The sequence below is a fragment of the Ylistrum balloti genome, unplaced genomic scaffold, assembly GCF_031769215.1.
Source record: "Ylistrum balloti isolate Yb309-2 unplaced genomic scaffold, AGI_CSIRO_Ybal_v1 Utg370374, whole genome shotgun sequence".
Lineage (NCBI taxonomy): Eukaryota > Metazoa > Mollusca > Bivalvia > Pectinida > Pectinidae > Ylistrum > Ylistrum balloti.
In genome coordinates, this window is record NW_026782262.1 from 1 (window position 1) to 14,846 (window position 14,846).

The 14,846-nt window shown below is 38.2% G+C and overlaps 2 protein-coding genes across 2 annotated transcripts; one reads left to right on the forward strand and one right to left on the reverse strand.

Moving 5' to 3' along the window:
- Positions 1-49: 49 nt before the first annotated feature.
- LOC132554061 (uncharacterized) lies at positions 50-3,568 on the reverse strand (the record flags this gene model as incomplete). Its single annotated transcript, XM_060218358.1, has 1 exon — positions 50-3,568. A coding segment is annotated over exon 1 (3,519 nt), but the record flags the coding sequence as incomplete, so codon positions are not given.
- Positions 3,569-6,121: 2,553 nt separating this feature from the next.
- Positions 6,122-14,172, forward strand: LOC132554045 (glycine N-acyltransferase-like protein Keg1). The gene is made up of 5 exons (XM_060218342.1): positions 6,122-6,151; positions 6,683-6,796; positions 8,512-8,626; positions 9,683-9,806; positions 13,638-14,172. The coding sequence occupies exons 1-5, from the start codon at positions 6,122-6,124 to the stop codon at positions 14,170-14,172; spliced, it is 918 nt and encodes a 305-aa protein (XP_060074325.1).
- The last annotated feature ends 674 nt before the right edge of the window (positions 14,173-14,846 follow it).

The window sequence follows — 14,846 nt, forward strand, 5'->3', positions numbered from 1 at the left end:
ATACAGTCTTGATATGTTCAAGGTGTTCCTTCCATGTGTCGCTGTATACCACTATATCATCAAAGTAAGCGACCACATGTTCTACTCCTGCTAACAGTCTGTCCATCATTCTTGCAAATGTAGCAGGCGCTGTTTTCATACCAAAAGGCATTACCTTGAATTGGAAGTGTCCAAATTCAGTTACGAAAGCTGACTTTTCCTGTGAATCTGGAGACAGAGGTATCTGCCAGTATCCCTTTGCTAGGTCCATAGTGCTGAGGTATTGAGCTTTGCCTAGCTTTTCAAATATCTCGTCCACCCTGGGTATTGGGTACCCGTCACATACAGTTACGTCGTTGAGTTTCCTGTAATCCACACATAGCCGAGTTGTAGTATCCTTCTTTTCCACCAAAACTATTGGAGATGAGTATGGACTTGAGGAAGGTGTTATATAACCACGCTCTATCATTTCATCCAACATTTTCTTCACCTCTTGTTTTTTGGCTTGGGGAATTCTGTATGGCTGTTGTCGGATTGGTTTCTCACACGTTGTCCTCAGGCTGTGCGTAACTAACAATGTTTTTCCTGGATTAGGATTTATGACATCACTGTATTCTTGACAAAGCTGACGGATTTCTTGGCGCTGTGACTTATCTAACATTTTGCCAAGTGTAACATCCAGTGTTACCTCCAATGTTGAATTAGAACCGTCAAAATCAGAATCGGCGATGTCAACCTTTTCGACAAACATGACGTTTTGGACAGCTCTATTGTACTTCCGTAGTAGGTTGATATGATAAACAACTCGTTTACGACGTCCTCCAACATTGACCTCATAGTTGACGTCGTTGACTTTCCTTATGACCCTATATGGTCCTTTCCATTGGGCGACCATTTTTGATGTGTCTGATGGTAGTAATAGTAGAACCTCGTCCCCAGGTCGAAGTTCCCGTTTTGTGGCGCTTCTGTCGTACCACTCTTTGATCTTTTGCCGTTTGATTGTCAGGTTTTCCTGTACTGTTTCTCTAACCATTGCGAGCTTTTCTCTCATCTGAACAACATGGTCAATGACAGATTTTCTAAGCTCTCCTTCACCTGTCATGGCTTGCTCTAAAATCTGTAATGGTCCTCTGACCGGCCATCCATATAGCATCTCAAATGGTGAGAATCCCGTTTCCTCATGGGGTACTTCCCTATATGCAAACAATGCATATGGCAAAAGCTCGTCCCAGGCTTCCTGATTTGACGTGCAGAGTTTCTTTAACACAGCTTTGAGAGTTGCGTTAAATCTTTCTACCTTCCCATTAGCCTGTGGGTGATATGGCGATGTGGTTATGCCCTTGATTCCCATCACACGGTAGAGTTCTTGTATCATTTTTGAGGTGAAATTTGTGCCCTGGTCTGTCAGAATAACACGAGGCACTCCTACCCTACTGAACAGTTCCACCAATGTGTTAGCTATGGTTTCTGCGTCCACATTCTTTAATGCAAAAGCCTCTGGGTACCTTGTTGCGTCATCCATAACGGTAAGAATAAACCTGTTCCCCTTCTTTGTTCGAGACAGTGGCCCAACAACATCCATAGATATTTTGTAAAATGGCTCACTAATGATCGGTGGTTGTCCTAATGGAGCTTTCTCGTCACCACGTCTTCTGGCGGTCTTTTGACATACGTTACAAGTACTACAGTATTCCTGTATGTCCTTAAAAATTCCTGGCCAATAGAACGAATTAACGACACGCTCTTTGGTCTTTTCTATCCCTAAATGTCCCGCAAGTGGTCTATCATGTCCCAATTTAATGATATTGAGACGTAGTGCCTCTGGTAGTACTACCTGGACTCCATGTTGGGCTCCATCACTAGACTCCCATTTCCTACGGAGAATCCCATTTTCCCAGTACAGGGCATTCCTATCTTCCAGCACAGATTCCTCTGAACTTGCAGCTTTTCTCCGAATGTTGGCTAAAGTTGGATCTTCCTGCTGAAGCTTACTAAGCACTTCAGCATTTACAGCAGAAAGTTCAAGCGGTTCCTCTGTTGTGATGTTAACTGTATCATCCCCATTGCTGTGGGATACAGTCTCACTGATGTTGTCAATGTCCTCACCAACGCCATCGCCATGGTCCAGGTCCACATCGTTCGCCTGTCCAACATCACTTCCCTTACTGGCATCCACTTGGTCCGTGTCGGGGCCCATTCCAACTTTTACATGGCATTCCTTTGCCTTGTCCTCAGCTAGCCTTTCTTCAGCAATGTTATTACGATGTTGTGCACGCGTAACAACATTCACAGCCTTTGATTGTCTCTCTATGATGTCTACCCCCAACAGGGCTTCAGCGACAAGGTCAGGCACTAATCCGACCTGAGCATGTCCCTTATAATATGGCGTGTCCATATCAACGATAGCCAGTTTGGCTGAAAACGGCTGTCCAGTCGCTGTACACAGCGTCTCCCGCTGACCCTCCAATACACAACTTGGGTCCACCAGATCTTCCCTAATCAAGGTCATCGCTGACCCAGTGTCTTTCACGAAACTAATATCACGGCCATTGACCTCTCCTGGGACATGGATAAGTCCTCCCGTGTATTGTCGCACTAAAAATCCTGCAAGATTTTTACCTTCTCTGTTTTTTGGACATTTCCTCGCGAAGTGCCCGTACTTGTTACAATTGTAACACTGCACACTTTTCATTTGCTCTGTCGATTGCTCCTTTCTCTGGTCCCGATCAGAGGTAAAAGTTTTTCCATTTATACTTTTACCTTGCGTTGATTTGTTTATATTCCGTTCAGGTAGAATATAATCCTCTGCGGCTTCAACCACACTGCTTGACCCTTTGTTACGGCGTATCCATTGTGCTTGTGACACTGGCAATGCACTAAGAAAATATTCCTCTTTGAATTTTTCCATGACATCCTCTACTGAGTCCACAAATCTAGTAAGATATTGTTCAATTCTTGCCATAAGTCCTCTGTATGTTTCCTTAGGTTCCCTTTGGGCTGTCTGTAATAGCTTGAAATATTGGTAGGGCCTTTTCCCGTACCTGTCCATTAGGGCTTTACAAAGTTCTTCAAATGACCCATGTGCTTGAATAGCTACCTCTCTGGCCTCACCTGTTAACAAGGATCTCAGCTGTAGCATTTTTACTTCTTCTGTCCATCCAGCCTGTGTTGATAAAGCAGTAAACTCTGATAAGAATGTCACTATATCCTCACTTTCAGTATGATTATAAGGTTGAAGTTTCAGTCTAAACGGCACAGGGTTAGAATTTGTCTCACACCGTTCCTTTTGAAGTTTTGCTTTTTCAATCTCTAGTTCCAATTCTTTCACTTTCCTTTGATGTTCTCTTTCCTTTTCTTCAGCGTCCATTCTTATCTTTTCTCTTTCCACTTCCCTTTGATGTTCTCTTTCCTTTTCTTCGGCGTCCATTCTCATCTTTTCTCTTTCCACTTCCATCGTCATCCTTTCTCTTTCGAAATTCATTTGGCGTTCTTTTTCCTCTTTCTCTGCTTGAATTTCGAGTCTTCTTATTTCCAACTTTGTTTGTGCTGCCGTCATCTTCGCAGTTTCCGTTTCTTCAGGCGTCGACATATTAAACAGTTCTAATGAGCGTTATATCTTTGATAACGGAGTCCTTCTCCTTAGAATGATCCTTTACCGCTGCCACCAGAATATGTTACCCCTCTATGTTGTACTCTCCTTATGTTATACAAAAGACCAGCAACAACCGTTCTCAAGTACAAATGTTGAGTATTAACACAAGTTACAACAATGATAACATGTATGGCCTGAGTATCGAGCTTAACAAGTTACTCCTTCCACGGCCACACCAGGACTGACTCTATTTGCTGTGATCTTACAGTTTATCCTAAAGCAATTATAATCTAATTCTGATAGGGAAAGTGTCTTCTACTGATCTACAATTAAACCGTGACCAGTTAATGTCTCCATGGTGGAGAGCATGTCCAGCCAATGTTTCACGGCATGATTCTGACACTAAGGTGACCGCAATTAAACTATCTGTCTGATAAGCCAGCGGGTCACATTAAGATTTAACACAAATTATGTTCTACACTTGAGTGACAAATTTCACTATTAACATACATATTTAGTTGTCGCGAACTAAGTTTTGTGTGTGACTTCTCGGTGATGCAAAACACACATACTTAAAGACGAAACGAAGCATCTTTGAAGAGTTATCTTGTTCGTTTCGTCGTTTTCAGGATTAAGGGATTTCATAAAGAAATGTAAGTGGACCCGGAGTGTAACTGGATATCCGGGTACAAATTCGATAGTTTATTGAAATGGAGTTCGATCCATTAGAAAACAAAACAGAACGCGGCGTAAAGGATTCGATTTGAGCTTGGCTGCATTCATCTTAGTTCAGACCCAGTAAATGGCGGGTACATCAAATATTTACCTCTATCTGTCTGTTCGTCCGCCTCTCTTTTTCAAAGTCAATGCCAAATATTTAAAAGAATGCTTCAATTCAGTGAAATGTGCAGCATGTTTAGAGGCAAACTTGAAAGATATACAGGGTCAAATGTCCGTCAGTAAAGATAAAACATACACATGATGCTTGTAGCTCATTGAAGCTCCGTTCTTTCTTGTGTACTACGTAAACCCGTTTATGATATTTCATAATGGACATTTTTACATCTGTGCGTGGCTAATGTATCTAGATTTTGATACAATTGAGAAAAATAACGTGCAGTGTATGGACTATTTTTAGCATTTTGGTTTCTGTCTCTTGTTTTATTGTATAACTGGATATACAACCCACCTACACATGTCCAACAATATTGTCCGTCATATTCCACCAGCTGTTGGTAGGTTACGTTTAGTGAGAAAATCCATACCATACCAGTGATACCTTCCTAGTTTAATGACGTAATTATGTCGCCATATGTTACACAATTGTACAAAGGGCCCATAACAGGACGGTTATTTGAATGTAATCAACACTTTCTAACAAATTGAATTCACAGAGGCGACCAATGTGGGCTAGGAGATTTCTTCTGTTTCTGTATATGTAAATAATTGATAATTGGTGTCTTCAGGTTCAAAACACCTAAAACCGTCTCAGAAGGGGCGGGGTTGAGGGTCATTCATTCATTTATAAGATATTATTTCTATCTGATGGAATTATACTCAGACCTCGTCCCTCCCTCTCTCTCTTCTCTCCCTCGCCCCCGATGTACGTGTTATAGTACTTAATTGAAATAATTTTTAAAGACCGCCTTAGCATGAATCCTAGGGTCCTGATAATTTGTAGGTGAAATTTCGAATGTTTGGACCTATTCAATAAGACAAAATGTACACTCAGGTCCCAGTGATCATGGTATACACGTTTGTGAACTATCACGTTACATCGCTCTGGCTTACGAAACATGTATTTCAATCTGTCCTTCTTCACGGCTCAGCGTTCTAGTAAATTTCAGATCTATATTTAGTTTATGCCAAGGCCTTGCAGGAACACGATCAATCATAACTGTATACACATTTCACACAGTTTTTAGGTTAAAGTTTAAACATATTTTATTGCCAAGAAAAGACAATAGAATTGGGCACAAGTTAGTACAACATTATGAACTGCCTCTCCTGTGATACACATTTCATCTATACATAAATATTGGCCTTGTTGGGTAAGGCGTTAAGTGAATTTAATACAACTAAAAACAAGAAGACAAAGGCGGGAGAGGGGTGTAAGGGTGGGGAGAGGGGGTGGGAGATCAAGAGGTCAAAGCAATTCCATAATTTTGGTCAATTCTGCCTCTAAAGGAAGCTAAATTTCGAACAACGATATGATATTATGGTTACTCGTGTGACACATATAAGGAATTCATTGTTTGTTCGTTTACTTCAATAACAATACTTTGTTCAATATATACAATAATATTGTGTATAAAAGATAGCAATTGTTCAATGAAGACACATTATTCAATATTGCGCTTAGCTATGCCTGTCCTATAGCCAATGTCTAGTATACAGTTCACGAAGTTTTCGACAACTTTGACTTTGGTTCAAAACTATTTTACGATCCGAGATATTTTGGTGAGGTGTAAGATTTTTTTTAATTATATGAAAACATTTACATATACACTTTGTGATTGCACATTTTTGAAATTACACATTTAAGTTATTATGTTGTTGTCGCATCAAACGCCCTTGATGGTAATGCTGTGCACTTTGTAATGTTTCGATGTTGATACAGGAGGTCGGTACAAAAAATATATCCGGTAAAGATAACGTTTTAATTAGACAGCCCAACGACGTCGGTATGACTTTCAGTTACATCCTCAATACCTTTATCAATATTGGCGGAATGTCATAATGGAATTAAATGTGATATCTAAAAAAAAATAATATATATTTAAATAGTATTTTGTCGATATCACAAAATAGAGATGTTTTTTTAAATACTTTAGTCATAATTTTAAGGAATCCATTTTGGATAAGATCGTGTCCGTCTGTCCTTTTTGTGAACCTTGACGGAAACGCGTATATTTAGATTACCCTGAAATCGTTCGAAATTCGCACTCAATAGTTTTATTGTACCTGGATGAAATCGGGAATAATCGATACTTTCCCGATTGCTGAGTTCTTCCTGAAATGTTTAATTTTATAAAAGCAACGTTTTGAATACATGTTATGACAATATTTCTTTATGCCCTCATGTAAGGATTCTTTTGTATCTGATTTCAGATATTTTACGTGATACGTAACCTTCTAAATGGCTATTTACCGGGCATTGAACTGCTGGTGGATGATTGGCCGAAGTGGTCATGTATCCTTCTCCGACCTAATTCAGAAAATAAGGTAAAGTGTTTGATTAACATTCTGGTAATTGTTAGGATAATCTAGATACGTGACCACTGATAGACTTTTGGAATACATCGGAGTTTCATGAATATAAACCACGATAAACGAGACTTTTTACAATATCTACATTTCCGTACGCGTGTGATTGTATGACAGTATAACGTAAAGTAGATATGCCCCTTGAGTTTTATTTACTTGATATATATATGTCTCATAGTAGAAAAAGGGCTTTTTATAAGTTATATAACTCGTGCCCAATTTCTTTACATTTGAAATGCAATAAAAATACGTTTAAATCGAAGTCTTTGTACCGAATTATGTATATTATGAATACTTAAACCATGATATATTGCCAACATGATTCAAAATCCGTCGACATACTGCCAAAAAGTTAAAAACGTCAACATTGGTTTGAAAACGATGAAAGCATAACAGATTTTAACTGTAAAACTTATTTGTACAGTTGATATTTATCAATGAATTAATTACATATTAATTTGAAAATTCATTTTGCACAAAAGAGAGGCTTGCTTTGAGATAAATCTTGGCAACAGCCCGCTCGGCCCACATGTGAACTAAAATTCCAGAGCAGAGATTGATTTATTTATTACATAGGATCCCTAACATGGGCTTCTTTCCTATCTCCGGCACACGGCGGCGTCCGTCGTCTTTTCTTCAAATCACTACTGATTATAAACGAATCGTCAAATTTTTGGTCAAATTTGGTCAGAAGTATCCTTGGAGAAAGAAACTCAGTTTTGTAAAAATAGTATATACGAACCCTTGAGGCCAAAGAGGAGATGCCTAAAAGGGAAAATGTAGCAAATTTTTGAATGATTGGGTTTTCTCCAAATTTGGAAACATCCTTGGGTGAAGAGGAGCAATTTTTGTATAAGCGGTGGGTCTGTCCCCTCCCCTCTTCGGACCAAATAGCAGAAATAGAACAACTTCTTTAAAATCTCTCTCATCTGCTTTAGGAATGTTATTATTCTGTTCCAATTTGGTCTGAAACGTTCTCGTGGAGGGGAACCAATTCCTTATAAACAATGGATTTCGGTCCTCTAAAATTTGAGGGCGGGGCCCAAAGAACGGGAAATATTTTAAAAGTTTGTTTGAAGGATCCTTGGGTGAAGTAAACGAAATTTTGTTTACTGGTTAAACGGTTCCTCCCCACACTTATCCACCCCTCCATTATTTCTGTATGTACTGTTTTCTTTGTACACAGAAGACTTCACAGCACGGGGAAGGGGTCAGACTAGGGAAAATAAAGGAGCAAATATTTAAAATCTTCTTCTCCTGTTTAGTTGAAGTTTTTTGCTTAAATATAATAAAGCTTCATAATTTATCGTCTTTTGGGTGAAATCTTACTAAAGCATTGTGAAAAAATTAATTGAAATTGAAAAAAAAATATTGAAAGCTGAAATCAGTTTTTTTTCGAATCATTGAAGAATAAAAAATATAATTGAGTACTGCCTGAAATATAGAAATCAGCACAAAAGTGCGTGACGTATTTCTCTTGTGGGGTTGGTGGAAATTTTACAGTGCTTTATTCACGCTCCACATCTTTTCTTTCTATGATGTCTTATTACACAAGGCTTCATTTTGACTCGAAGTGATTTTTTTCTCTCATTGACATGGATATTGTTAAGCGAAACTGTATACGAAATAACACTGATGTGTGCCGCTGAAGTCTACCCTTAAAATATTTACAGGTGAAAAGATTCTTCGAAAACACCTACATTTGTTATACAAAAAATCTCTCAACCTTGAAATACTTTATTCAACGTCCTGACGTCATCGACTGGAGCAAACCGGCGATTTTCACAGGTGAGCGAGGTGTCGATTTTCATGGCAATGTGCACCTTTATTATTAAGTTAACAAAAAAAACGACCATAAATACATTTATATCACTATTTTATTTTCTTACATATGTTTTGTGAAGTGTTCCTTCCACAGCACAAGCCTAGTAAACTTTTTCTATCTTTCTTTCTTTTGAACTTTTGAACGTCATTAAAAATTACCATATCAGTATAAAGCCAAGATATCTGCTTCAAAATCTTCTTTTTGCAATGTCAAGGTGACAATGCTTCGACTAGATCAGGATGCGTGATGAATGTGATTAAGCGACAAATGCGCTTTAGTAATGCCCACTGACTGCATCACTGTGTTTGTTTGCGATATAATGGTAAAAAATACATTGTAAGCAAAAGTGTGTAACATGACCTAGATCAGAAAGACGTAATACATTTTACGAACAAGATCCATTTTGTGATGACAAAAATGTAAAATCTAAAAATGGCATAACCTTCAGTAAAGGTCACAGTCTCTGTTTTGCCTTTTGTGATGAAAAAGAACGATAAAATAAACAACCATGGCGGTCAACATCTCCGTTACCTTTACTGTTTAAATTAACGTGTAAGTTTTCATTTGATAAATAAATCAAAGATAAATATCATTGACGACTCTAGAATGGAATTCTGTTGTGATAACGTTTGAATTAAACGTGTCAAGATGCGTGAACACATCGAGTAGACTAAACGTATAACCATACGATTTAGGATTTCTTGATTTTTGTTTATTGAATTTTAATATCTCGGCATTGCTTTTACATAAAAAAATTGATATCAAACATTTCTTTGGTGATGATTTTCTTAATATATTGAGAAAAAAACATTCTGATGGATCTAAACACATACTATCTCAAAAGCCAACCAATCCCAGAGATAAGGGCACAGTGACCTATAGTTCATCTACTGACGAAATAATAATTTGATTTGACTTTCGGACAAAGCTGTAAGACTGTATTTAAGCCTGAAGTGATTCTGGTCTCGTTTCATCTTTCAGAAATTCTTTTTACCATTTCTGAATTTGTTACGTTATAGGTGTACCCAATGACCTAGTTCTACTTCTTACCGAGATGACGCGGAAGCAGAAGGGGACACTTTCCTCTTGTGAACCCAGGTTTATGTACGCGTGGACCAAACAGTCACCACCGGACCAACCCGAGTAAGTATGCCATTGCATTTACTATACAATATGTCATCATTTAAATAAACCCAGCTGATGGCATTCCAGGCGACAATATGGGCTACAGGACTAAAGCTATTGGACTTCTGGCCCCGGTTGCTCCAGAGATGGTTAGAGATAACTATGGTTAGTAAAAAAAAAAAAAAAAAAATGAACTATACAAAATTGAAAAAAAAAATGTTTTAAAATTTCGTAGCCATACTTCTCTTGGGAAAGTGTAAATCAAATTTTGAATAGGAACAATTTGATTTTTGTTCACAAACCACTGGCTCCAGGACCAGGTCCCATAATTATCGCTGGTATAATTGTGCTAGGATCCACCTAGGGCATATAAATTCTTTGACTGTAATAGGAATTCTGAAGGTAAACCAAAATTTGTCTTTGCTAATATGAACGAAAAATAAATAAATAAACAGACAGTTAGATCAACAAATAGTCATAAGAAAACAGGTTATCTATTTTATCAGATCTACAATTGTCGATATTTCTGGGACATTTAGCTGGTCTAGTTAGTTAGAATCGTTGAAAACCTATGTTTGCTTGGTTGATCGCCCTGAGAACAACCAGTAACCACAAATTTAGGTGGGATCTTCTTGTTGTATCGGATGGCTACCTCGCTGAACATTATCCGAGAGGACTAGTGATTTTTACACTCCCTACAAATGCCGTTTTGTTTTTCCGGCTCGGAAAGTGAGAAATGGACGATTCTGTTTTTGGAGATGATTTATCCTTGGGCAAGACACTTCACCTTAATTTCTCATGATGTCTTGTGACGAGCCTCCCGTTTGTTGTTCAGTGAAATGCCCTCAGAAAGCATGATAAGGGAGACCTCATGACACCAGTAGCATATTGTCAACAAGTCAATGTCAATTTCAGAAAATACCAAAATACACCTTTTATTAAATAAACGACAGCTCCTCTCGTATACGGATAAAATGAGGAGAGGAAATATGATCTTGTCGTTGGTTTTCAAACCTTTACGCACACAATGTCTAGAGCAATCAGATGCAGCAATTTCGAAATAAAAAACGGCTTGAAAAGGTATCGGACATTGCCAGCATAACATCATTATCGAACGCCTCCACATTTTTTCTAAATATAGACTAGAACAAATAAGAAGTGTCGATGGTTCCGTGTACAGTAAACAGGTGGTTGATTGAATAACATGACCAATTATACGACTTTAAATATTTATTTACAAGTCGTGTTGTATGTCACAGGTACATCACGCATAGTCCAAATCCCCACGGTCAATCTCCCAGAGTGCATTAAGGTAGTTATAATTGACACGTGAATTGCAAGGTATCACGATTATTGTGACCGAATCTCAAAACGCGAAATTAAATTGAAAATTTGTTTGAGATTCTAAATAGATAATTCTCACTTCATTATGACTTTATAGAGAAATGTTTGATCTCAGCAATCATAATCCTGTTAACACAACTAGGACCGTTTATCGGGCATATTGTGACATAATGACCGGTCGGAGGTGATTAATCATGGCTGGATTAATTTCACACGACAGAGTTGTAGAAATGCCTTTGATAGACGGTTGTCAAAAGACGGGAATCTACCCAACTGAGAATTTACCATAATTGTCTGACTCCTTTACGTCATGCAAGGCCCAAAGAGAGGTACACCAATTCATCGCTCGTTTTCATTTACCGGAAAACAAAGCTAAAGTAAAAATCATGTTCCCATGAAAAAAAGTAGTAAACCGTTAAAAACGATTCCTGTTGTTGTTGTTGTTGTTGTTGTTGTTGTTGTTGTCGTTGTCGTCGTCGACGACGACGACGACGATGCCCCCGCATTGGCAAAGCCAGTACAAATATGAAATATCTGCCCCTTGTATTGTGAAACAATGTACAGCGTATCCTTAACTTTGCCTGAAAACCAGAGGTACAAGGTCAGTCGACGAGAATTTTTTATGATACTAATATACACAATACGTACGTAGAAAACGTTCAGATTTCGCGTTGTATCTGGAACATTTAAAGCCAAGATGATCACTCGTTTACGGACTACCTGTACAGGTACCTATGGCGTGCTGTGGTCACGACCTTATTTCTTGTGTTACATCCCGCGGGGAAATTTATCCTCCTGTCTGGGTTACAACATGACACAAACATTGTACACTACAAGAGGGATACACGGTTGTCTGTGTTATTAGATATAGGACACGTTCTCAACCTCACGTACTGTCGTAAAATTATATTTATAGGTATCAAGGGATGATATATTCTTTCCAATGTAAGTGTGATTCCCTACTGCAAACAGTGAACTTCTTTCAGATTTACTGTAAACAATTTTAGGGAGGAATTTATTCTCTACAAATTAGGAGTACTCTGAAACCTCGCATACATATGACAACGAAATGATAAACGTTTAAATGATGACATTGAGTTTAGTACTAAAAGATATGGTGAGCAAGGTCTAATCACGAAATCAAGAGCGAGCAGAAAGATGCATGTTCGGAAGACTTTATTAATTAAACGCATTTTATTGTCGTTAAGCTAAAGGATTGGGCACAAGATAAAATAACATTATTAACGCCCTTTCCTTTAGATGAAAAACAATTACATATACACATTTCAAGATGGCTCAAAATAATTATAAACGTATCATTTTTAATTTAGAGAGAGAGAGATTTACTCAAATTTCATGGCTAAATAAATACATTCTTACAAAATACATCTTAAATATATCCTACGCTATATTTTACATTTAACCGCACCAACCAAATCAGTTATCACACAACACAAGCATACTCGCAAGCCATGCTAATTCAGACACCAAATTAAACTAATTGGAAAGAAATAATTATGCGATTTCATAGAAAGACACAAGAACATGGAACGTGACCTATCTAAAACCGGCGAGTACCCACTATGTACTGTTACACATATATAAATTATTATCATCACTTTAGCAGTCTTCATGGCCAAATGATAGTTTATTTAAACTTAACGGTAAATATTTATGAAGGTTTCTGAACATGACCAGACGTTGGTCGTTATATCTACCACATGCAAAGAAGAAATGATGAGCATTTTCATAAGGATATCCACATGCACAAGAAGGAGAGTCGATTAGATTAATGTTAAAGAGATCTTCATTTAAAGGGCTGCATTTATGGCGGAGTTTGGTTAATAAAACCACTTATTTGAGTCCTACGAAAATACAGTATTTTGCAGTATTTTGACATATTCCCACGTCTTTGTAGCAACATACTCTTTTGTTCTTTCTTTCTTTAGGGGACGGGGAGTCTACACACGTAAGAATTTCTTAGGTCCATGTGCATGTGGCTAATTCATTAGAATTTAGTTACAACCATCCGTACTACATGATACAGCTGTACAGACAGTCTGATTTGTGCTAAGTCCTACTAGTTTCCATAATATTGCGTTGTTATGACCACTGTTGGTCTACTTTTTGGATTCTGCATAAAGTATTGTTGATTCTTCCTCCGTAAGAAAACATGGACTTTTTATCAACCTCTACTTTCTATAAGGTCTTTATTCCCTCCATAAGGAAACGGGTCTTTGACAAGGCTATTTCTAATTATGAATGTTTACGAACATTCTTGGTCATGCGTACTATCCATAACAATTTAGAAGTACTTGTCAATGGACACAACTGTGAAAGCACATGACGGTCCCGGCAGGGATCGACAGGTACCATACATCTGAGAGACAAATCTCCGAGCTCTTTCTAAGTTTTTTTTATGCTCAGTCTGTGACAAACAGTTTGTGGAATCTTTAATGACCATTAACGTTGTTTTAATTTCACATTTGTTTGGGTTCTTTTCAGAGTGCCAAGTGGTTTGCGCCTGTCTACTCTCGGACCGGAGCACGTGCCCATTATGGCACAGGACTGGGAGTGGTCAAGGACGGACATAGAGGGCTATTTCCTTAGCGTTGTTGAACGATTCGACAGCTCGTGTCTGCTTGACGAACAAGGAACACTACGTGCCTATATGTGTATGCAGTATAACGGATCAATGGCTATGTTGTATATTCGCCCCGAGTACCGTAAAAACGGGTATTTTAATATCATCCTCCGCGATCTCACACGAAAGATCCTCCTTAAAAATGACATTGCCTATGGCTTTATTCCTACACACGATACTTGTCTCATTAATCAGACGCGGGAGTTAGGATTTGAGTGGGTTCCTCAAGGGGACATGACTTGGGTGAAATACACACCTCCCGCCAAAATCGGGAGTTTGGTCTCGGGGAGCTTAAAGCTGGAGGTGGAGCACAAGGCAGGGAACGACGAGGAAAAGGTGGAGGAAAAACCAGCTCAACCTCTATTCATTAACGCCATTCCATTAACAATAGGGTGATCATATCATATTATACATTTGTGATGTAAAGATAGAGAGAGGGGAGGGGGGGGGGGGTGTGGAGAGGGATGCTGTTAGAGTGATGGACAATAGAATTGTGAAATGACAAAAAAAATCACTTTTCGTTAATCAAAATATACTGTAATTAGTTCCTGTAGAGGAGACTAGTGTGTCGAAATTCTATAAAACAATTACCCCATTAACATATCAGTTTCATACAAGAAGTATGTACCAGTTTTGTGGTATTTTTTTAACATTTCGCATTAACAATCTAGCACCAAGTGTTTTCTACAACAAAAGACAAAGTACAGGAAAAATTTTGGAAGTATACATAGGATTTTTTTTCTTTATTGATAGTGTAGAGTAGACTCGCAATAATCCGGAGGCCAAATAATCTGGACACCGATAGTCCGGAAAACACATTTCCTGTCCTGTATTCTCAGTAGATACTCTATAGACATTCTAAAAAGTCATCATGTAATTAGTGGATATCGTTCATGTTTAATTGATCGGTTGATTAAACTCGACTTTACAGACCAAAACATTTGTAATAGGGACGATTTTGGTTACGAACGAAGGTGTCCGGATTGTTGAGTGTCCACCGTATTCATATTTATCTAAGTAAGAAACTAAAATACTGAAGTGAAATCGTTTTCACTTGCGTCAAAATAAAT

Bases quoted from the DNA above. Each gene is read 5' to 3' on its own strand.
- LOC132554045 (XM_060218342.1), top strand. From the start codon at position 6,122: ATGTTGTTGTCGCATCAAACGCCCTTGATG. The intron at 6,797-8,511 runs GTAAAGTGTTTG...AAATATTTACAG, and splicing joins GACCTAATTCAGAAAATAAG to GTGAAAAGATTCTTCGAAAA. The intron at 8,627-9,682 runs GTGAGCGAGGTG...GTTACGTTATAG, and splicing joins CAAACCGGCGATTTTCACAG to GTGTACCCAATGACCTAGTT.